General features: G+C 38.2%; 1 protein-coding gene across 1 annotated transcript in view; it reads left to right on the top strand.

Moving 5' to 3' along the window:
* Nucleotides 1-22,922, top strand: part of POLR3B (RNA polymerase III subunit B) — an 83,393-nt gene that overhangs the window by 36,437 nt on the left and 24,034 nt on the right. Inside the window, exons 15-23 of the mRNA XM_075428813.1 lie at nt 429-591; nt 2,555-2,708; nt 4,722-4,796; nt 5,549-5,647; nt 9,200-9,327; nt 16,275-16,484; nt 18,355-18,513; nt 19,954-20,071; nt 21,705-21,847. Of these exons, the coding sequence (XP_075284928.1) occupies nt 429-591; nt 2,555-2,708; nt 4,722-4,796; nt 5,549-5,647; nt 9,200-9,327; nt 16,275-16,484; nt 18,355-18,513; nt 19,954-20,071; nt 21,705-21,847 (1,249 nt within the window). The remainder of the gene's footprint in view (nt 1-428; nt 592-2,554; nt 2,709-4,721; nt 4,797-5,548; nt 5,648-9,199; nt 9,328-16,274; nt 16,485-18,354; nt 18,514-19,953; nt 20,072-21,704; nt 21,848-22,922) is intronic.

Below are 22,922 nucleotides of genomic sequence, written 5' to 3' on the forward strand. Positions count from 1 at the left end.
GAAATAAAATTGCACTGTATAAGATACTTGGATTTTTTAATTTTAAAATGTTGAAGTTTGTGTTAGAACATGCAGGATATCTGGCAAATTGGTAAAAAGACTGATTTTTGTACTTCATTGTGCTTCTAAGTAGTGGTTACTTTGAAGAGGGAAATGTAGGGTTATACATGGTTGGATAACTTAAGAACAACAACTTCATCGCCTATGCTTTTTATTAGTTGATAAGTGATAAACATTACATTTCAGTGTGATATGGAAAATCCTTCCTTCCTTCCTGGTTTTCAGTGTAGTCAATTTGTTTCATTTCTTTGACTTTATACTTTGACTTTTTTATGTTGCTCATAAGTATGGTTTTGGAAGAGAGAGATAGGTAAAGTATTAAGACGTCAGAATAAAATGGATTAAAGGTGTATTTTTTTTTATTTTAGGCTTGTGGTTTGGTTAAAAACCTTGCCCTCATGACTCACATTACTACAGATATGGAAGATGGTCCAATTATTAAATTAGCCAGTAATCTTGGAGTTGAAGATGTCAACTTGCTTTGTGGTGAAGAACTTTCGTATCCAAATGTGTTCCTTGTTTTCCTTAATGGTATGTAACTTTTTAGCTGTCTGACTCTGCTTTGTTGTTGATGGAGAGTTAGGCTTCAAACTTCTACAAGAATTTCTGGAGCACAGTCAACCACAGATGCCATTTTCCAAGTGTAGAAATATTTTGATAGGGTTAGGCAGAGTGGACAGGCCAGATGATGGCGCTTAGTTGTCTGAAGTTGTGTCTTCAGAATTCTGACTGCAGATGTGTAGACATAGCTGGGAAGTTGAAGCTTTTCCAAATTTCAGTACTGTTTTTAAGCACACTTGTATGAACAGGCACAAAAATTTGTACATTCTGTTACAGATTTGTTTGTTTTTTCAAGCATTCACCAAATGAGGTGCCATTCATAAAGTACTTTCAAAAGAGAATAACACTGGTAAATCTAGTAACTGAAATTTACAAATTCAGAGCTTCATTCACAGAAAGTATTTAATTTTACTGTAATCTTTATATATTTTTATATATATATTCATGGAAATGCCTTTAAAAACAGCAAGGAAACATCAATTGTTTGCAAAGTTAAGCAACATTATTCTCTTTAAAACTACCTTTTAAAGGGCAGCTTGCTTTGTGAATGATTAGAAAAAATTAGACCTTGGAAAACAGGCCTCTTTGCTTTGTTAAAGTGATTTGGCGTATGTGCTTTGCATCTGCATGCTTATGTTCTTTTCCAACTGTTCTTCAGCATTTCTGAATCAACAGGTACTATGATACCAGATTTCAAAATACTGACATTCTAAAAACTATAGCTGTGATCTTAAGATAACCTTTTGTCAACAGCATCCACTTCCAGGGACTGGTATTTAATGTCTGTCACCATGAGTAAGTTCTCCATTTATCTTTGAATTAAACAGCACTTGTTCTTCAATCCTGGCTTCTCCCAGTAATATAAAAGCAACACCTGACCAAAGTGCATTCCTTTGCTCCGCTTTTCTGTAGCGGTATGTTAAAGCTAAGGTTCAGTGAAACCACATGCACTCTTTTCTGTCTTGTTTTATGGTCCAAGGAGGAGTGCAGAGCAGAAATATTGGGACTCTTCCTTCACAAGCTCAGTCTGTGGTATGGAACAAGACAGTTATGTTCTCAAACGTAGATGATCTAGTACTAAGTGAGGCAAAACCATTTACTGTTCAGTCTACTAGTTTGTGGGTTTAATCCATGAAAAGTTCCAGACTTGTGGATGGCTGACTTGATTTTGATTTAAACTCTTGACATAAGAGGGCAGAAAAGCTGTTAAGTACCAATCCCATAAGGTATAAAGACCTTTGTGTTGTCTTATAAACTCCCTAAACCATTATGCTTTGTCTCCTCCTTTAAAGTTTTGTTTAAATGACACCATACTTATTTTTATTTTATATATTAAGATGACTTTGGTTGTGTGACTCTTCAAAATGAATTTTACCCTCATTTGTGTTCATCACGCATCAGAATACTGAAGTATGTGCTTAAGTGCGTTGCTGAGATAACAGTAGCTCACTGAGCTAAGTTCCTGAAGGAGGAGTGCTGTCGTGAGTGATCACATGTATCAAGAATATCAGGCCTTTCTAAAATTTCTGACAAGGCAGCAGGACAGTTCCTTGGTCTGTTCTTGGAAAATTTGGACCCATTTCAGTACAGGTGAAACTGTAGGTTTCAGAAGTGGTGTTTGTTTATACACTAATTGGTGAATGGGCACCTGAGCAGAAACACATTTGAGGAAAGCTGGATGAAGCACACCATTTGGTTTCTGAAGCTATTTGGAGGCAAACAGAGGGATGACCTGTGAAATTCTGACACTTTTTTCTAATGTTTACCAAGAGGAAAAAAGAGGCAATTCTTATTCATGTCAGGAAAGGGAAATTTTATGATAATTCTTATTATTTGCAGGAATTAGGAAGTACTTCTATGTATGCTAGATGTGATCAGAATTTGTAAGTAGAGTTTTGAATACGCACCATGAATTTATTCCCTTTCTGGATAGGTAACATCCTTGGTGTCATACGCGATCATCAGAAATTAGTCAACACATTTCGGATAATGCGTCGAGCGGGTTATATCAATGAATTCGTTTCCATCTCTACAAATCTTTCCGACAGATGTGTCTACATTTCCTCTGATGGAGGTAGATTGTGCAGGTAAACATCTATCAGAGTTACCTCACTAGTGAACTTGCTATAAACACTGTTCCATGAACTGTAGATACTCTGGGCTAAGACTTTTACAAGTACAGATTTAAACAAATTCAGTGGGACTTGAGCATCTCTCTCCTCATTAGATAGCCCTCATTCAAAACAGACAGATCTGAGAAACATACTATGTAGTCAAGCAATTTAAAAAAAACACCTCAATAAATCCGTTTTATCTTTAACCAAATGTCAAAACAAAATGTTGCTTCTATCTTCTTCAAGAAAGAAAGGGAGGGGGGAGTAAAATCAACCAGATTGGCAACTGCAGTAATGTCCAATGTCCTTGGAGGGCTTTTTTACTTTCTGTGAAGCAAGAAACAAGCAGCCACTAATCTGATATCCCATGGGTGTGATACCACATTTTAGAATGAGAAGCTACTCTTTTTCTTCAAGGGCCTTTACTTCTGGTGCAAAACGTCCTCAGGCGTGTATACCTGTACCAGGAAGTGTGTCTTACAGTTTTGGTTTATTTCATTGCTCACCCTTAAGTGAGTAGAGAATTCAGTACACCTGTGAGGAAGGTCTCCGCCTTGAGATGCTTGTGCTCTTTATTAGACAGAAAGAGTGCCTGACGAATAGTCATGTCGCAGAGGAAAGCAAAAAGGAATAAGATGGCTAAAATGAGATAGTGGAACAGAACAATATTTTGAGACAGAAAATCAGTTGTTTTAAAGTAGAGGCGAGAGACTCCAGTCAGGTTATGGCAGCACTGTGCTAGGTTATTTACAAGTATAACATCTCCAGTTTAGTCTAAAGAACAAGTCATAAAGGATGAGCAAAGCTGAGACTGAGAGAGGCAGAATGAGTTAATAAATATATGCATATTTTAGCGTTGACTAGCTGTGTGCATATTTTGTGCCTACTTTAAAGAAGCAGCAGTCACAGCCACAGGTGGCATGCCACATTATTCATTGATTGAGTCTCAGAGCATGTTGAGTGCAGTTTGAGGCACGCTCGAAGCTCCAAGGCAGTACTGTACGAACCATCAGTTAATCATACCTGGTCAAGAGACCCACAGTAGGGGCATATTCAGTGGCGGAGAAATCGCTTTTCCAGTCACGGCTAATACCGGCCGTTCTGCAGGGTTGGAGATGCAGCAAAACTTCCTATTTGTAAAATAAAGACAAGTTAAATCACATGGATTTCTAGGAGTTTACCAAATTTCCTTTGTGGCTCCCCCCACCCTTCAGTTGTTCAGATACCCCTATTAAGCATTTGAAAGTGCTCATTAGTCTTCAAACAGTTATTTAGACTTCAGAGTGGAGTGCACAAGTATCTTGTAGCTATTTGCTGCTCTTTCTAAGAGCAACTTGTACAAATAGCAACAGCCCTTGGTGTTTCATTGTTGCATGCCATTCTTTCTGTCCGTGTTTCCTTGTGGTAAGGAAGCCTGCAGAGACCCATGTGCTGTTGAAATTTATAGATTCATCTGAGGTCACCCGTTGTAAATACTTGTACTTTACATCGTGTAGGCAACAGCAAAATACATTCTTCCATGTGGACACTTGACCATAAACAGTTCACTCAGTGTTGTATGAAGTCCCTGAAATAGCCATAGAACTTAGTGCTATTCTTAGCTTTATCAGTTGGGCAATCTTAAATCTTTCAAAGCCATCAACAAAACGTGTAGGTAAAACTTAGAAAATGTTAAAGATTTGAGGAGGAAGCCCTGCCCCCCCCCCCCCCCCCCATCCAAAATTGAGATCTTAATTTTTCTTGTACACTTTTTCGGTACTTCATAGACAATATGTCAGTTCAGGATGTATGTGTATCAGACCAAGGTCTGAATAATTACTGATTGTATTTATGTGGCTAGATCAGTTGAACGTGGATAAATTTTGAAAGTAGTTTATTAAATAGGTTGTGCATAGGCAGGGTTTTTACTGTAAGTATAAATTAATTTACCTGTCTAAGTATTTGCTATGATAATCTTTTTTTTCTTTTTCTTTTTTTCAATTGTAGACCCTACATAATTGTCAAGAAGCAAAAACCTGCAGTTACAAACAAGCATATGGAAGAACTGGCTCAGGGATACAGGTACACAATTCAAGTAGACCATACTCATTGTCACATCTATCTGTAAATACTGTGTGGAAATACTTCAGTCAGTCAGTATTTCACAATCTTGGGGTTAGCTATGCAGAGGAGAAGTCTGCTCTGCTGTATAAATTAATAAACAGTGTATTGAAGGGTTTCTGTTTAAAGTCCACTGAAGTCTGGTCATCTTATTTTGTTACTGCTATGAAATTTGTTGATTATACAGAATAAATACGTGTCTCAGCCTCGTCTTTCTGCAAGTGAAATATTGTTCTTCTCCCGATTGAAAAATCGAAGACTTCGAAGGAATAACAACTTGACCACCCTAAACTAGGCACATTCAGACTAGTTTTGAAACTACTTGCAAATTTAGTTTAGGTGTTTAAAAAAACCACACAAAAATGTTTAAATTTAATTTAATTTTGCAAAACCATCCGAAAAACTTACTAGATTACCTTTACTTTCCTACATTTATAGTGATGATTACATACAGGAAGATGTTGTCTTTTTGGTCAAATAGGTAACGTTGGTCGGTCAGACTGTGTGAAGCAGTAAATGGGTAGGGGGATTCATTTAAAAACCCACAGTTTTCTTTAAATATGTAAAAAGCACAAAACTTTTCATGTAAAATTATTTCTCTAGTTTAACTTCTGAACATTACGTTCCTTCAATATCTGTATTGTGTAGTGTTATTTTTGCAGAAATATAAGAAAAGACAGTACTTCTAGTGTAACTTTTTAATTTAACTGTAGGAATTTTGAAGACTTTTTGCACGAAGGCCTTGTTGAATATTTGGATGTGAATGAAGAAAATGACTGTAACATTGCACTATATGAACATACAATTAATAAGTAAGTATTTATTCAGACTGAGCACTGGTATAGGCAAAACTTTCATAGGATGACTCTGAAATGCAAGCATATTAATAATGTGATTGTTTTCACACATGCACACTGCTCCCTTGCTAATGGTTGAAACAATTCCAGATGAAAGCTAAAGAATGAAATCTGTTTAAACACAACCTAAATTAACCATGGGATAGTTACAAGAAGTGGTTTAGGTTTTGGGAGATCTGTTCCTCCTTCTAACTGTCAAAAATATCAAATACTTCAAGGTATATCCTTTGTTTCTCTGGATGTGGCTTTTTTTTCTTCCTAATTATTGGGCTCTTCATCGTAAGTAATTTTATACAATAGGAATCCAGAAGGCAAATGGTTCCACCTGTTAAATGATGATCTTAGCACGTTGTTATTGTCATTTGGAAAAATCTCTCTCTCTTATGGCTGTAGAGGGACCCTAGACAACCAGCTTACACTAAATGCCAAGAGTATTGGAATGAGACCTTCCCTTTGACTTTTGGATGTATAATAGGCCCTGATAAAAATGTCTATATCATTCTATGTATTCTTTACCACGTATGTCAAACCCATTCCTCTAATGTGATTTTTATTTAGAAAGATTTCCAGACTTTTTGTGTTTTCCACATATATGAAGGACCTGGTGCTGTGGGTTTTTTTCTTTGTCTTGTGACTGTGATTAAAGAAGTCACATTAAAGGAAGCATTCTTTTAAATTTTTAAGTCCTTCTATCTTTATTTGTTTTTTTTAATGTTCCTGTGACAATATCCTGTCAACTGAAGGCTGCATAGATGACGTTAGACATTGTTTCCGTGAAATGTTTCATTGGTAGATTTATGCAGAAAATATATGTTCTGTCCTGGTCAAGTCTTCGTGGAAGCCAAGAGAAATACGTCATTGATTTCAGTGGAGCTGGATGAGACCTTCATTTGTCTTTAACCTTTGCTAGATGAAATGCATTAACTCTGCTAATTAAATTGTATTGCTCCTGCCTAAGCTTTTGAACACTTGATCACTTTAAGAAATTACTCTTGCATGTTCTTGACTGGCTTCCATACATATAAGCAAAGAAGAGCACACGCAATTGCTGTCATTTGTGCCAATATTAACTTCCACAAAGCACCGTAGCTGCAAAGTTTAAGTTACAGGAGACCTGACTCTGGTAGGAAGATTAATGGGAGCGTATCACATGAAATCACTGTTTAGTCAAAAATAGGAGGAGACAGTGAACTTCCAGTGGACTGGTGTGAGGAAGTGATTCCACGATAACTGCCAAAAAGTTTGGGAGATTCTTGTTGTGCATTAACTTGTTCTGAGTTTAGCATCCATGCTTGTAGCTAATAGTGCTATAAGTATTTGAGTGTGCACCATATGAGCACACTACTCCTTCTGTTTAGGAATGATATTCATTCCCTACATCCTGAATAGTTGACTTGTGTACCCACTTCCCCCGGCTGATCAGCTTGCATTTTAAATGGTGCGACCATGTTGTTACAACTTGTTCTGGCAATACAACTGGTAGAATCCACTATTGTGAAGTATCCCATTAACATGCCTACTTTTGTAATGTAGGCTTCTTTTAGCTAAAGTATCCTCTCTTTACCTTTCCAATCCAAGTAGGGCGTTTTTCTTTGGAGGATTTGACTATTTAATGTGTTCAATTTCTTCCTTACCCATTTGTAACTCATGAGATTGCCTTCCTGTTTTGGGCCCATTTCTGGCAGTGGCATTTTGACTTGCAGAAGTTGAACTGCTCTGTAAAGTTTGAAGGTCTCTCATTAGCACAGTGGAATACTTCATAAGATACTAGGATACTCATATGTTGCATCTTCTTTGGTTGAAATAGAGTTGACCTCAATAGAAAAACACTTATATTGAATACCCTGTCTGCAAATCTATGGATAGTTCCATGCACTAGTACCTTCTGAAGAAATTTTCTGACTTCACTGTCAGTAAGTCTTAAGCCTCTTGTTTTATTGTTTGAGAAGTGTCAGCAGTTCTGTGAAGTTCTGCAGAATGGGGGAGCAGTATGTGCTTTAACTTTACTACTGGCTCTTGAGACCATTTTGCAATTACTTCGCTGCAACTGGGATTCTACTGTTTGTATTTTCTTAAGACAGGCTTCAATTAATCTAGCTGCTTTTTACGAAGTGAAGAAAAATAGTGGCTGTTCTCTGGCCAGCAGGTGATTTTATTTTTTTTAGATTGTTCAAGGTTATTTGTGATTTATAAAGATTTCTGGGACTGGTAGATAATTTCACTAGGCTTGCTCCCCAGGGTTTACAGATTTTTCTCAATTTTCAGATTTAATTTTTTTCCAGTAGTACTTACAGTGTTTAAGTAAGTTCCTGCTGGTCCTTGTCTTCAGTCTTATGTACTTATGGGTAATTCCTCAGCCTTTTTGAGCTTGTGATACTTTGCTGTCTTTTGAGTTTTGTCATAATAAGGATTTTTCCAGTCATTTCCCTTTCTAAAGTTTAGTAATCAAATTAATTTCTTTAAATAAAAAAAATAAAAATACCAAAGTCTTTGAAGAGAAGGTGGGGTTTTTAGAGTGCAGTAGGTTTAGGTGTGTGGGAGAAGCAATGTGTGCCTAAACCCAAGCTCTGTGTAAAAACTCCAGAACATTGTGAAAGATATGCTTTGGATGGGTTTAGTTATAATTATCTTTATTTCATAATCCCCCATTTCCTAGTTACTTATCTTGATTTAAAAAAACAGATCTGCTCCAGCCAAGATTTATTGTACGCTCCATCCTTAGTTATTAGCCACTCCACTTGCATCCCAATGCATGCTATGATTTAATTGTCTTTTTTAAGCATGGACTTTCTCCTCTGAAGCTCATGCCACGTAGAACAAATTTTGTTATCTCTCAGTCTTTGCTCCTTGTCTCTGTCTTTACTTCTCATCAGTACTGTGTTTTAACAACATAATCACTTCCAAAAATACTTGCAGAGCTTTTCAAAGAGTGTTTTATTATACCATATCACCCATGGTACTGGATCTGGTTTAGACACAGATATTTTCCCTCTAACTGATATTGTATAACTGACCTTGGAAAACTAAAACTACATCTTTTTTTTTTTTTCAATATTTGAATCTGTCTTGCTCTTCCTTCCTCCACCTTCCGAGTGGATTTGTAGATCTCCAAGATTGGTAATTTGATGCAGAAGACTGTCATTACGTGAGAAGACATTCTTTAAGGCATTTTGGGTCTTACTGTATAAGCTGATGTTTTATTGTCTTGCTGAGCTCCCTCAGGTTGTCATTATCTGGATGCTTTTTCTCCATGATGGAAATTCATAAACCCTCATTTGTTTCTCCTTCACTTCTTTTCATGTGGAAACAAAGCCAAAAGAAAGTTTTTTGTAATAAATAAATAAATAAATAAAAATCCCATTGTAAATCCATATTTTGAGGTCCTACTGACTTCTGTTTTCCTGAACAGAATTGAACTGAAGTATTATGAGATACTACTAAATTAAGTAAGTTCTAGTGAAGATGTTTGTTCACAAGGCTGTTATAATTGGTACTCTTTCTTTTAAGGGATACAACGCATTTGGAGATTGAGCCTTTCACGCTTCTTGGTGTCTGTGCTGGGCTGATTCCATATCCTCACCACAACCAGTCCCCGAGAAACACTTATCAGTGTGCCATGGGGAAACAAGCAATGGGTAAGACTTTTTTATTCCCTTTGGGAGTGTTATGTAGTTTTTGAAGCTGTGTAGCAACAGTGACAAAACAGAAAAATTCTTTCTTTCCTAGTTCATGTAAAAGCTTTGCTAGGAAGAGGAAAAGTGCACTTCTTTAGCTTAGAGCAAGAAAGAATTTACCTCTAAAAGTTGGAAAAATTAAAAGTAGAAAAGAAATACCAGTCAGTTTTACGTAATAGAGACCATATCTGCAGGTCTAAAAAAAGTAAAATTGGAGAAACTGGGACACTGTCTTTTTGTGGGTTTTTTTGATAATTGTCATGACTTTCAGATTTTCAGCATAGCTGCAGGATTGGCAGAATGGCGTTTTTTTCTCTTTATACTGCGATGTGCTGTGGGTTTCCAGACAAAAAGAGTTAACACAGAGTAACTCTCTCACAAAGAGAGACAGAGTACAGAGAGAGGACAGTTTCCCTGAATAGTTGAGTAGGCGCCCTAAAAATAAATAAATAAATAGTTTGACACTAGAGAAGAAGAGAAATCAAGATGTGCAAGAGAGAGTGCTTAGTTACTTGAACACTCCCTGCAGCAGTAGTTTAGATTTTGGGCTTTTTCTGTTTTGGATGAAGAGGGCAAGTAACAGTCTCTCAGCAAAACACCTGAAACAAAGTTTATTTCCTGATCACTTAGTAAATATTTTTTTAAATGTGACAGCTGGTCAATAAAAACCAACCATTTTGTAAATTTGCTCTTGTGGGTAATTGACACTAGGTAAGTTCTAATCCTTCCTTTAATACACAGCTAAACTAGCGTTAAAACATCCAAGTCATGCAGCCCGTGGTCAAGCCAGAGTGAGTCCCGAGAAGAACCTGACCAGTAGCACATCGATTCGGACAGCTGTAGTCAGACTTGTGCTGTACATGCCAGTTTTACGTCTTGCATTGATGGCTTGCTTGCAAGCTGGGACCCACAGTAGAACAACTGTGTCATGAAAAAACTACTACTTCTGTTAAGTTTACTAAACCGTTTGTTTTATGCTCTGTGTTTGAAACTGGAACACTGCACCTTTTGTGAGACTTCTCCAGCAGAATTAATAACAAAGTAGCTGCCTTGTGCTGAACTGTCATGTTCAGTGCATCAAAATAGCAGAAAATAGCAAGAGAGGCATGTCCTCCCTTTAAATTAAAAAAAAAAAAAAAAGAAGATGCAATCTTTTTCCTTACAGTTCTCCCCCATCCCATTATCTTTCCCCCACCCCTGAGTCTCTATTTTATGACTATTAGTCTCAGAAGGTTTGGTTAGTTACCACACACAGTTAAGCAGGATCAGTGTGTACAGAAAGCCAATTCAGTATCTGTGGAGTTCTTTTGTAGTTTTCTGTGTGAAGGTTTTTTTCCCGTTTTGTTTTGAGTGTCATTTGCAATTCATTGTCTGTGTTTTCTGAGGTTGGTGTATTCAGCTGCTTTGACCCTAGGTCTTGCACATTTAGCTCCTTGGATACAATCCTCTGACGTTCCTGCTGACGCTAGGAACACAAAAGCCATTGAATATCTTGAGCAATAAAAAAAGCCTTTGTTTCGGTTTGTTATGACAAAACACCTGACTCAAAGAATAAGCAGCTAGATAAAAGTACATTTTAAAAGTTGGCACATGACCTGAGCTATATTTTGCTCTGCCTGAAGTATCTGCAAACACCTGAAGCTGTTTGTAATAACTGCTTAAAAAAAGCCATCGTAAGTGGCAATATGTAGGGGCATAAGAGATTTTTCTCTACACTTATTGATCAAATTGTACCTAGAGGATATTCCTGAAACATTACACATACTTTTTTCTGTTTATATTTATGAAGAGATGTGACGTAGTGCTTCAAACCCCACTTTTAAGTAACCATCCAGCGTTTTGCTTTCTTTCCCCATCCTGAAATTGCAGAGCAGCTCCTGGTCCAGCATTGCTGTGTGGGAAGTCTCATGTTCAAGTCGACTGTGTCACTCCCTCTGCCATCAAAACTGGGCGCATGGAGGGAGCCCCGGGGCTCAGACTGGGAAAGGAAAGCCTTGTGCTACTCAATGCCGACCCCCTCTGATCACATCACGGGGCTGTGCCAGCAGCTTTGGACAGTCTTTGCTCTTTTTTAGGCAACATCAAGCTAGGGAAAGGTGTGAAACCACAAATAAATGAAGGGTGGACATTGGAGCTTGCAACGAGGTCTGTAATCCAGTCTGCCTGACAAGTGTTAGGTATTAAAATATTAATGTTTCTGCAGGATGACATTAAGTATCCTGAAAAATACCTTCCTTTCATGGGCAGAATGAGTCGTCTTGTTGGAGGGCTAGGGCTGCGCTGAGTGAGCAAACTGGATTTCAGTGAACTGAAATGGAGATGAAATTCCTCTGGCTTGGCATAGATAATTTACCATATGTTGCAGGCTGAACTCTAAGTCTGAGGGGAAGTTGTGATTAGGTGGCAAGTACAACAGCAGCTGCAAGGACCTCAGTTGAACATTGACATTTCAGTGCAAAGGTAGTAGTTGTAGCTTAAAATCTGAGAAGTACTGAAGATTAAAATACAGGAGTCCGCACTGTTTGCACTCTGTGTGTCGCTACGATAATGTTTAAGAGGATCAAAGGCTCCTGCAATTAGAGAAATAATTTTAAATGGAGCTTTTCAATTGCATTAAGACATAGAAAGTCAGTCAGTTTTACACACTGTGCCCCTGTCACTGTGAAGCATTGTATGAAAGCCTAATTTAAGAAATGAAAACATACACATTTTCCTGCCAGTAATCCACCATATTGCACATGCACATGCGCATCTGTGAACGCGGCAGTGTGGGTACACAAAGCAAGCTGCACGCTCTCACAGCCCAACTGTGCGCTGCACTTTCAACCCAAATGTCACAACGCAAGTCTTGAGTAAGGAGAGGAAGGTTTGAGTGTTAGTTATTACTTTAAATTGTGAAAGAGCAGGAAGTATTTGAGGGGAGGGTGCTAGGTGGGCGAGACCTTTGTTGCAGAGGTTTATGCTGAAGCAACTTATTTGATACTACAAAAAAAAAATCCTCTTAATGTATCATGGACATTCTGCTTTGCTTCTGTGAAACAGCAAAGCCCTTTATCTACTACTTTGCCTTGTGCTGTAACCAGCTGAATGTATTATAAATTGAGTTGAGAAGACAAATGTTCTTCAAGGAACCAAGAGCTGGGGGCTGTTGGGTTTTGACAGTTGTGAAAGGCTTGTCGGTGGGCCGAGAGCTAAAGTGCTCCCAAATTTTGTACAGCTAGCCTGTTGGCAGAGAATCGAAAGAAACGTCAAAGCGAAACCAGCTGTTGCTGGCCATCACAGCTGGACCTGGGTGCTTTGTGGCCAGGGCTCAGTTCTGCTGCTGCTCTGTGAGGAGCAGCACTTGCGCTCTGTGGCACGGCCTCTTTTTGCCAGCTCTGCTCTTCCTGCTAGCAGCACAGAAATGCTGAGACAGAAATGGGCCAGACTACTTCCCCCAGTTTACCCATAATCTTTTTAACTGACTTCTTAATCTTTATATGGTGAAAAGAATATTTCAATGCTGAACAGCCAGTTCATGCACTTAATACAAGTGCCCCTCCACAAGGTTCAGTGCAGCGTTTAAAAACTGTACTTCTGTCTCTGTTGGTTTGTATCCACATAAAAGGACAGAATAGTAGAAAATCCATGATGAAATCAGATGAAATATAGAAGTACAGCAATTCCTTTCTTGGCATGTGCAATAATAGCCCTTTTGGCTCATATCTTAAGTAGACTGATTTCTGTATACTGGTTTATTTTGATTGTACAGTTTAATGTTGCTGCAAGTAATACACCAGAGAATTGGATAAAAGCTTATTTTAGCTGGCTGTTTGTTCTGGCGAGTTCTCAAAACTTTCTGCATCAGAATAACAATATGCCATTTATGCTAAATATCATTAGATAGCATATTTATAGTGATTACTTCACACTGAAGAATGATCAAATGATACTGTAAAAGAAAAAAAAAAAACTTGTCAGGAAATGGAAAAAAAGGGAAGAATGCACATGTGCATTCACAATATACCAAGCACTAAGAAAAGCAAGAAAATGATCTTTGGTTTGTCCAGGTCAAGCTTGTGTGTTTTGGTTTAGACAAGGCTAATTACCAATGAAAAAAATTGGTTCTTGCTGTTGGGATAATTATAAAGGTGGGTTGTTGTGAGCAGGGTTTGTTATGGTGAAGTTTAATTATACTTTACTTTTGCTTGGCTGTTTGGCTGAAGCAAACAAGGGCTTTGCTCTTTCAGAGAGAAAACAGAAGTAATGCTAGTGACTTCATTTCAACGGCCACACAGAGGTCTCATCCCAACATACCACTTCTCGGAAGAAAAAAGCTGCTTCTTAATTTTAAATAAGCAGATTGTGGTTTAAGGCTGTGGTTAGTTAGACCAGTCTAGAGAAGGCATTATTAGTATAAGCTTTAAATCATAGCAATTACAAACGTTGCTGATGTATGGCTTGCTTTTTTTGGCTAATTTATTTCAGTTGTGCTCTTGAATCATTCTCTAGACAGTTTATTTTATTTCCTGCTAGGATATCCATCATTTATATATATGTATACGTATTCCATTTGATACGATACAACGTTCAGCTCCTGAAGAATTGCCCGAATACAGTTTATTATCAAAGCTCAAAATCTCAGTAATGTCAGTCGCTCACGGCTCCTGGTCTGATACAGACAGTGGCAGTTCTGTTAGGCTGATCTGAGCCTCTGATAAAAATATAAGCTTTGAAATACGTGAAGCATCTGAAAGAGAAATAATTTGCGTTATCTGAAATATGTAGAAGTGCCATCTGTAATCCTTGATGTATCGGCGACTTCCACAGATTGGTACTGGGGTATAAAGGACAAGCATAGCTGTGGTCAGGTGCTCCAGACATCATCCCGTCTTAGCATCCCTAACCAGTGCACTGTAGCAGGCACAGCATATAAGCATCTTGGAGGAGAAGAAAAATGCAAGCATTTCAAAAGTGAAAGTTGGTGTGGCATATTCAGGAGGAAAGTTCTCTCAACAACAGGAAAATGTACCTATCCATGAGACTTTTAAGATGAGCTCTACAGCAGACAGCCTATCCTGAAAGCACACAGATTATTAATTCTAGGTGCAGAGAGAAAAAAATGGTCTAAGTCTCAAGTTTTTAGTTTGGATGTAGATTTTCCTAGCTGTGTAATGGGGAAACCAGTTTGTTTATCAAAGTACAATGGAAACAATGTCTAATACCTCGCCTAAGGGAATATCAGAAGTAGTAGGGCCTGCAGATGGTGGGCCTTGCAGGGCGTGACTGGGAGGGTCTTCAGTATTGATGGATCCAAGCTCTACCAGCTTATTTCTTACTGGGACAGAAAATACTGATCAGGGAGGATTAATTTCCTTCTCCAAGAAAAAGACAGAAAAGCAACTGCTCAAAGGCAATTGACAAGCAAAGCCTGTCAACTCTACCAAATCTTTCTTGCCACTGTGCCCGTGGCTTCAAATCCGTTTTCTAGAACCAAGGGAAGTCCAGGCGTGCAAGAGACAGTTGTAACAGTTTGTTTTCAGACAGTTTCTATTGAGCTATCTCCCCGTTCTTGTCCTTGGGAAGGGTAGACCTGTGGTGGGTTAGGAGAGAGAGCTCAGTGCCAAGGGCAGGGCAGAACTTTAGAACTGCTCGTGATGCTGCCTGGTTTTAGATATTTGATTTTCTAGACATTTTATTTAAATGAAGGCATTTGGAAATTGCAGGTAGACGCATATAAAACATGAAGCTGGCCTCCCCTAAGGGCAGATCCGTGTTCAGCTGTACTGTATTCTGGCTATGTGAAGTCTTCATTATACACTGGCTGCTCTGACCTTTCCTTGAAAGCCACCAGGCTCTGAAATTGCAGGAGAAAATGGAAAGGTTTTGGAAGACTTACCTCCTAAGCACAAGTACTGCAGAATATTTACTACTTAAAACTTTAAAACTTTAACTTTTCAGACTGTAATTTCTTAATTGCTTAGAGACATAGCATAGTCCTGGTACAGCAAACTCTAATAACGTATGATTGCCTTAACTTTTGTTCTGCTACACAACAGTTTGTGTTTCCCTGCTGGGTGTTAATTATTTTTTCCTCAGATTTCAGAGGACACTTTGGCAGTCTGATGGGACAGGGCCAAAAATTTCAGTCTCAAGCTGGGAGGTCTATACAAAGGACTGAATTCTGAACCGTAAATTTAAAATTAATTTCATGTAAAAAGACAAATATATTGTGAGTGAACTTTTACTGTAGTTTTTCTAACGACGACACCTCTAATTTCAGAAATAAATCAGTCTTGGCTGCTGTTAACTGTATGCTTTGTTCATGCTTTGTGACGTTCTAACACAGGCTGCTGTTGAACTAATTATTGCCCAGAAAAAGGAAGGAAATATGATGTGGAAGATGCAGAGATTGATCCAGAGTTCCTCTTGAACTCAATGGGAGTCTCTGTTGATTCTCGTGAAATTTTGGATCGAGTCTATTGAACACAAGTTCAGCTCTCTAAAAAATCCCGTGGCAATTAGAACAATAAAAGCAAACTTCATACTTGCACTGTTATTCAGTGTCATGATTAAAAATGAAATCTTATTTGCATTCATTCATATGGGACCTGACTTTGATCTCTGTTGTTGTTCTTTTTGTCTTGATGCTTAGGTTTTCCCTGTTTAAGAAAAAAGAAATAATTCTTTCTGGAAGCATGAATTAAGAAGCCTCGTACATCTTTATTTAAATATAATAATGTAATGTTGTTTTAGTGTGGTCTCTTTTATGATTTTTTTTCCCCTTCTTTTCCTGAAGAATTTCTATTATTGGATGAAATTGCTCAGTTTGTGGTTTTAGTTCATTTGCATTTTGGTAATTTTTTAGCCAAAACATTTCTAGGAAGCTCACTAATGTTCACACACTTTTGTTGTCCTTTTACGTACAGGTACTATTGGATACAATCAAAGAAACAGGATAGATACTCTTATGTATCTTCTAGCCTATCCGCAAAAGCCAATGGTAAAAACAAAAACAATTGAACTGATTGATTTTGAAAAACTGCCTGCTGGCCAGAATGCCACAGTCGCTGTGATGAGCTACAGTGGTTACGATATTGAAGATGCTCTTGTCTTAAACAAGGCCTCTTTGGACAGAGGTAAGGACCATCAATTCTTTCCCACTTCTCTAGTGTGTGTTCTAATACATGTTTTAATAAACTTGTTGTCTCATTGTGTTATCCTGTAATAACGTTCATTGCAGTTATGAACAGTACATCTCCAATTAAGAAGCTGAATTCCAAAACTGCTTTGAATACTTTTGTTTTCTGCATGAATAGCGATTGTAATTCCATGCTTGCGATAGTGTGGTGAAGTTGCCATCAAGTGAATAAACTTCTGAGTATGGATATTATAAGAAAAAATGGCTAACTTTTTACCTCCACTAAAAAACTGTAAACGGTCACATTTTGAAAGTATTTAGTTTACCAGAAATGTAAGGTATTAGATAATCTCCTCTGCTGGGCTTGCTTCTGAGGTGGTTACCTGAACCTTTGTTCATTACGTACAGAGGGGTGTCATTATTTTCACCAGTAAGAAGCACAATAGATGAAAGTAAACTTCAGAATGTGTTTAGGAAAGGAGTGGAATGGGTGGCAGTTTGTGTTGTTGTGAACTTGGTGCTCTGAGGGAGCAATGGCAATATTGCCTATTTTCTGAGGAAATAGTATTGTCTAAAGCAAAATAATCTAGTGTTTATTCAGAGATAAAATAGTGACCTGCTTCCTTAAAAAAAAATAATCTATGCAGTGCAGTGTATTTTAAGTAAAAGTACGTAAGCACCAAATGGAAGGTAACTAAGTGAAACTTCTGTTTGTGCTGGTCTGGCCTGTCTCTTTCTCTCCACAGTTCTTCAGCGCTTCATGTTAACGCTGCTGCGGGTTGGAGGAGAGTTGCCTGAAAACTTAGTCTCTCTTCTCTCTTTTTTCTAAATAAATTCCCTTGAGAGGAGACATAGTGCAGTGTGATCAAATTGATTTTAGTTTCGGGTGGCCAAAATCAGATTCTTCCGTGACTTTATTCCCCCTCCCACTCCCTTCCTGCTAGTTGCTAGGCAGCAATAATAGTATTCCTAGACATGTATCTTTGGCATTAATGTCTGCCGCATTTAATTTATGCCTCCTTTTCTAAAACAACAACAGGGATGATTTAAAACTGAATGTTTTCTTTTCTGGTAGACTGGTAACATTTGCAGGGAGAGCTGTTGTGCTTGTCAGGAGTTACTTGACATAATCTAAAGATATAGATGTACGGTAGCTGGCCGCAACTATCTCTCAAATGAACCAAAATAATGTAGGATTATTAGAAAGCCTTGCCCTTGGCTGTCTGTAAGTCTAAATGTGATACAAATGTTTGGCATTGTGGCTTGTTGCTGTACTTGCTGAGAAATTCCAGAGATGCTACTTTTCTTATCTAAAACCCCAAACAAACCTGTTTTATAACAATATATGTAATACAGAATTTTTTAGCTGGGGAAAAAAGTGAGCAATGGGAAGGTTTTATGAAACGCTCAATCAGTACTTTCCTGCTAGGCTAGCTTGTGTCAACCACAAACATGAGCAAAAGTTCAGGTTTCTTAGAACTCCCGAAAGGAAGAGGTGCTGTTCTCGTCCTGTTACAGTCTCTTCTCCTGTGTTTTGTCTCCCTGTGGACCACCAAAGGTAAGAGAAATGATGCGTGCGTGTGTATGCAGAGGTATAGAGGCGGACTAGCCCAACCTTAGAACTGGTTTTTAGACACTGTAATCAGTGTCTAAAAAAAGTAGCATGCATGATAGGATTTTTAAATTGTGAGCTACCAGGTATCCATGTGCAATGTTAGGCATATTCAACACACTGAATGGTCTAACTAATAAAAAGATATTTTGTATTCTGTAGCTCAGCAGGTGGATCAGCATTCTTATTTTATTCTGATAATATGTTATAAAGAATCTTTGAACTCCTAGGCAGATGAGTTTGTGTTACATTTTAGGTTTTGGAAGGTGTCTTGTATATAAGAATGCCAAGTGTACACTGAAGCGTTACACAAACCAGACGTTTGATAAAGTTATGGGTCCGATGTTGGATGCAGCTACCCGTAAACCAATCTGGCGCCATGAAATTTTAGATGCTGATGGTATCTGCTCTCCAGGTATGTCAAACTGCATGTTCAGTCATGGCATGTACATAATCTGAGGTAGAAATTGATGTTCTGTTAGTATTTCTTGTGCACCTTGTTTTATACTTTATGTAGTATTTTTTTTTTTTCTTGAAGGTAACAGTATTGTAATGGAAAACTTAAAAATGTTTGTTTCTGAAAGCAGTGTGGTACCAGTCATTGGGGGTTTTTTTGTACATGAGGAGAGGGAGCTTTCTATTTAAGTAGAAAAGTGAGTCTTTAACAGTGTGAATCTATTGAAGCATTAGAACTCGTATTCATCTTAAATCCCCAAACTGTCAAGCATTTAATACTGTAGTTTTTAATTGTTTGTCTCTTACATGTTCTGTTGTTGTTTTTTTAGGATAGATTCCTTATTATTTTGATTTCTTAGGTCAAAACCTCATAACATGCTGTCAGTTAATGCAGTTGTTTGAGGAAGTAAAACCTTGTGGTTTTAACACTTTAGAAATATGTTTGGGGAGATAAGAAAATAAATACAACTACGTTTAGTTATGAGGATAGGTGTATAACTTTCCAGTGGAAATAAATTTGAGAAAGAATCCTCCTATACTGTCACCCTTCAATTAGAAAACGGCTCTCTGCTGAGATCTAATACGGTAGGTGTAGTAAAAGACCCTAAACTTAATTCCATTATAGCAACTCAATTGAGTCACTTTTGCTTTTTAACACATCACAATAGAGCTTTCAAAGTTAATTTAAAAAAAACCAGCAAGAATCTTCTGAAGTATTAGGATAGATGGGACTGGGGCGGACTCCAAACTGAGACTGTTCTCAGCATGTAGGTAAAAACCTCTTTGAAACAGTTCATTTGGACAGAAAAGTAACATAGGCTGAAGCCCAGTGTAATTTTGTGGAGGAGATGGGAGGCCAGGTACTTGATGTGCATTAGTATCATTGGGCATGCTACCAATCTGGTTTTCTATGTGAAGAGCAGTATAAGGGAATGCAGGGGAAAACAGCTGACATATGAGACCAGAAGCAATAGGAAAAGGTAATTGCAAGGAGAGACTGGAAGTTTTGCACAACTCGTTGTGGAAATGATGTGATGGCCCAAATTTCAGTGTGAATTTCTAAAATTTGTCTGTTACGGTGTTGCTTGTTAATTTTCTCCATACTTACAGCAGATGACTTCAGATGCTTTTGTGTATTCGTTAGACTCAGGTTATGTTGACTAGCTATTCTCATAGTGCACCCAGCATGCAAGCTGTTCTGGTTTGGTTTAAAAAAAAAACAAGGCCGATTTAATGATTCCCGTACCATGCAATATTTAATAAAATAACATGGCATACTTCCTGGACGTGTTCCTCCCAGTTTGTCTTCCAGCTTAGCTTTTTTTAAAGCTTAAAATGTGTTTCTAACGTAGGTAGCCAGATATGTTTTCACAATGCTTTTTTTTCTTGCTCTTTGTAGGTGAAAAAGTAGAAAATAAGCAAGTACTTGTGAACAAATCTATGCCAACTGTGACCCAGACACCTCTGGAAGGAAGTAGTGTGCCTCAGCAGCCACAGTACAAAGATGTGCCAGTAACGTATGTTGCATCATAACTTTATAGCTGGGGAAGGTACACAGAAGAAAGATACCTGAGAAATATTCAATTCTAGAAAAGTCAAAGGAATAAACTTCCCTCTGCAAATCAGACCTAGTTCGCTATATCTAGATTTTTCCCAGGAGTTTTCAGAGGCTAGGTTATTTTCAGAAGTGTCTAGGCACTTAATCACTAATAGTTAGATTCTGACACCTGAAAGGCTGGAATTGCACAGAGAAAGAGGAACCCACCTGAAGATTTATGTGTAGAGAGGAATTAGTGAGTAGGTTCCCAGGAGAAACTGAGGAGAGAGCTAAGACAGTGGTAGGGGGGAGAGGGGTCGCTTATGGATGAAGTGGTGGAGACACAGGAGAAAAGCAGGATGAGTGGGGAGGGCAGAGGGCATGTGTGTACTTAGTGAGGGGGGCACATCTCCTCCATAGCGGCTCCCACAGAAAATGGCCGATGCTGACTGGTGTCAGCCTTCACTTTGCCAGGCAGGAGGCCACGTGATGGAGGCCTTCCTGTCTCAGAGGCTGACAGTCAGCTCGTTCTGGCCGCTCCGATTAGATGTCCTTTACCAAGGCACCAGTGAATGGGAAAGGACAGTCAGTAAGAGTTTTTGCCATCCTGTCCTGAAAGGGCAGGAGATGGCTTCTGAGATCTGAGATGAAAATTTTGCATTAAATGTATAAATAAATAAACAATGAAGGGGTTTTCACTGTTTAGTCAGAAATAGCCTTGACAGTTTGGTAAATTAGCAGAGAGCAAGGCAAGCAATTCATGCTCAGATCAGAAAGGCAGAATTAGCTTTGCTACACTTGTGTGTTTCATAAGCAATAGAAAGCTCTAGGTTTAATCCTAGAAGATATTAGTAAAGAAGTGAGGTAACAGGGTAATTATCAAGAGGAAAGAAGTAATCCTGCCAGGTAAAGTCATGGATCCAGGGCTCTCAGTTTAGGTGTCATAATTTGACCATCTCAGCTATGCGAACAAGACAAAATAAATAAGGTATTAAAATCTACACTACCTTCATTCTGCAATATATAGAAAAAAGACAATACCAGAATAATTTCCCTTTACTTCCTGCTGTCATGCCTACCTTTTTTCTTCTACCCCCCCATCTCCAAATCTCGGATCCTTGAGTACTACTCTTTATGTACCTCATACTATGGTCTGCCCTTGGTTCATTTCCACACCTGCACCTGATGCGTAGTTTCAGTCAGGATATTATGCCTTAATTTTGTTCTTAAATTCTCTTGGTATATTCCCTTCTTCAACTGTAACTCTCTGTTTGGCTTTGGTTTGTTTAGCTGAAGATCCAAAAATTTGCAATATACTAGTAAGCTTTTTTTCCATCAAGAAGAGCCCATGTGACAGAAAAAGACACATTGTTCTTTACAAGTTCAGCTTAATTCTCCCTTTGTTTCTATTGTATCTCTTAAGCCTTTTCTTTTCCAGAAACATACTGTACTCTGAAACTTTATAGATACATAATCTTTGCTCCATTGGCCTCCCATATGAAAGTTCCATGAAGACTACAGTTTAGCCAGAAACTTACCCATACACAGATACTGGTTTGTAACTTGTGTTTGGTTCATAGATGTAAAACTCATGTTTTGTCTTCTTGTACTAGCTACAAAGGTGCGACAGATTCTTATATTGAAAAAGTAATGATTTCATCAAATGCAGAGGATGCCTTCTTGATCAAAATGTTGTTGAGGCAAACTAGACGCCCAGAAATTGGAGATAAATTCAGCAGTCGTCATGGGCAGAAAGGTAAGCTACACATTTAATAAAAATAAATGCAAGGTAGGTGTTCTGTACTTACATAATAACATCATGTATGTTTCCACTGATAGGTTCAGATCTTTTATGAATGCAGCAGTAGAAGACCATATCCCTTTTTTTGGTTAAGATCACCTAATTTAGCAGTGATGTTTCTGGAACTGAGGAGAGGAATTGACAAACACAACTCTGTGTTGACTTACGATGGAAAAGACACTAGTTGCTCCTTTTAAACAAGAGCAGGGCTTTGAGTTGGTTTTGGTTTTGTTTGGTTTAGGTTTTTTAACTAGTGTGAATTTTATTTTAGGTGATAGGTTAATGGGTTATCAAGAGAGAGACTGGAGGAAAGAGTGAAAGGGCCTATTCTTGATGGACAGAAAACACCAGAGATGGAATGGGTTCCCTGCAAGTCATCTGTGCAGACATATGGCTCTAAAGACAAGACTGCAGATAGAGAACTCTTAGCCATGGTGTAAAAGGGAAGCAAATCAAGAATGCAACTAGGCAGAATGCACTAGTGGAGACCGGAAAGAAGGGGAAATTGTTTTTAAAAATACACCTGGGACATGATCTGGGGCACCTCTGGATCTTCAAACTGAGAACTGGAAATGGGTACCTACTAGGAAGCTGTCTGGTGGCGTATAGTTCTCTAGTGTTAATGTTAGAAGATGAAAATCAGGACCCTGTTTCCCTATCTGTTGAAAAAAGCACAGGATTCCCTTTGAACTTATGGCCAAAAAAGGTGACTCACAACATCCTCTCTAAATCTCAAAGGTCTGGGAGGTGTGGGGGGGTGTTAAGAAAGAAGCGACCGAAAACAGTGGTGGACTGTACTTTCTGTAGAGTACAGTCAACGCAGGCTTTTTCAGTACGTCCAGCTCTCTTCAAGATCACCCTTCCACAGTATCTTTCCACAGACCCATAAAACTGGTTCTTAAAACTCTGTATTCTAACAAAATCTTTCCATTATTTCCTGCTGTCATTAAGCAATGGAAACTCTTCTGATATGCATTGAAACATTTTTCCAGATTGTATTTTCAAGATGGCTTTTGATCTAAAATAGGAA

This window comes from Opisthocomus hoazin, chromosome 8, assembly GCF_030867145.1.
Source record: "Opisthocomus hoazin isolate bOpiHoa1 chromosome 8, bOpiHoa1.hap1, whole genome shotgun sequence".
Classification (NCBI taxonomy): domain Eukaryota; kingdom Metazoa; phylum Chordata; class Aves; order Opisthocomiformes; family Opisthocomidae; genus Opisthocomus; species Opisthocomus hoazin.